The sequence below is a fragment of the Opisthorchis viverrini genome, assembly GCF_000715545.1.
Source record: "Opisthorchis viverrini unplaced genomic scaffold opera_v5_54, whole genome shotgun sequence".
NCBI classification, from domain to species: Eukaryota; Metazoa; Platyhelminthes; class Trematoda; order Opisthorchiida; family Opisthorchiidae; genus Opisthorchis; species Opisthorchis viverrini.
In genome coordinates, this window is record NW_008751711.1 from 1,543,070 (window position 1) to 1,544,800 (window position 1,731).

At 43.6% G+C, this 1,731-nt stretch overlaps 1 protein-coding gene across 1 annotated transcript in view; it reads left to right on the forward strand.

The window, feature by feature from the left end:
- Nucleotides 1–235: 235 nt before the first annotated feature.
- T265_03733 (hypothetical protein) overlaps nt 236–1,731 on the forward strand; it is a gene marked incomplete at both ends in the record, with an annotated part of 49,867 nt that continues 48,371 nt past the window's right edge. Inside the window, one exon of the mRNA XM_009168280.1 lies at nt 236–536. Coding sequence (XP_009166544.1) covers nt 236–536 — 301 coding nt within the window. The remainder of the gene's footprint in view (nt 537–1,731) is intronic.

Consider the following 1,731-nt stretch of genomic DNA (forward strand, 5'->3'; position numbering starts at 1 on the left):
ATTGAAGCGACTGTCACGGCAATCTTCAAAGCTAATGACCGACTATCGCCTGGGAGCTATAGGCCATAAGCCTCGCTAGCCTGCCGTGCGAGGAGTGGAACGCATTCAGAATCAAGTTGTCATGGATAGCCTTATTTCCAACAACTTGATACATCCAGCCCAATAGGGATTTCACCCAAACCGTTCTTACGTGACGAACATTCTTGTGTATATCGACAGCTTACCCAAGCCAAGGATGAAGGACTCGTATCAGATGCCATATTATTTTGAATTCTCAAAAACATTTGATCGGGGCCACACGTCACGCTGCTCCACAAACTTGATTCCTACGGTGTTCAAGGGAAAATATGTGTACTATATCAAGGCATTCCTATCAGACAGAAAATCTCCAGTAAGAGAAGGCTTGACCTACTCTCCATTCTCTTCACATTGTGATAAACAGGAACAAGCACGCTTCATCAACGTCCGACAAGGCGGGAAACGGAACTGTCCCAGTGACAATCACTTGGCGGCCTCACAGCTGTCGGCCCTAACGAGTATGAACGTGCGTAAATACACACCCAAGCAAGTCGTGTAAGCGATTTGTAATGCTGGTAATGTCCAACACACATCCTTGAAATCCATATGCAGATGTGGGAACTCGGTTGTTAAAATTGGTGGCAAAAGCTCAGCTTAAACAATGGTTGTCGGGTATAGTCATCTCGGAAACTGCTGCGGGTGTCCCCATATTATTCACCCTAAGATTATTGCGGGAAGCTGGAAATCGGTGCACAAATTAAGCCTAAACGTGTGGGAAGAAGAAATACTAACAAATAGGGTTCAACAGTTTCCAGCAATGCATTCGCTATCATGCAGCTGCAATCAGCATTGGTCTCCTGTCAACCTGCTTGTAAATTTGTTAGTCGGTAGGATAATCGACTAACGTGTGGCGTTTTGAAAAATTAGGCCTTGTTGCTACATCGAAATCACTTGCTCACTCGGCCCTCTTCCCGTGGATTTGGTCCTGGTTGTGGTGTATTTGGCAGTGCCGTTCGGGATAATTCCAATGTACCGCTTCACGGTCTTCAGAATAAATTTACTGCGAACGTCTACAGAAAGGTCAGAATTTGTCCTCATGCAAAGTAGAAATCTAGGTAGAAATTGAAAACATACATACGTGTCAAGGTTGCTTGACAAACATCGACGGTTGAATATGTGATGTAAAATTGAAGGGCGGATTTTCCCTGAAGTAACCAGCCTAAGGATGAGTAATCGTTTTGAAAATTTGTCTTCCTACGTTTTCCTACGGCGTTTTCATGGATTGATTGGGTCATTATAATTCAAACAGTCAATCCACCAATCAATAATTGATTCCCATACAGCGCATTTGGTTGACGAGGACAATAGCTGAGCGAAGCATACGAAGTATTCCAAACTATAACCAGTAGGCATAAAGGGTTTCTGAAACATCAAATTCATTCATTGCTCGGCAGTTCCATTTCGGATGAATACGTCAACAGAGACATCCATTGTAAAGTGTATCGCATCAAAAATCATGGATTCCCCTAAAATATTGTGCGAGAGAACCTTCCAACCATTGTTCGTTCTCACGTGGATGAATGCGAAAGCCTTTAAACAAGACAGCAAAAGAGCGGGCTAATTAAACTCTTAGAGGTGGGCGATCTAGACGGTTTTGATTGTGTGTAATAAAGCACACAAAGCTGGGGGCATCCTATACAGACACCATACCAA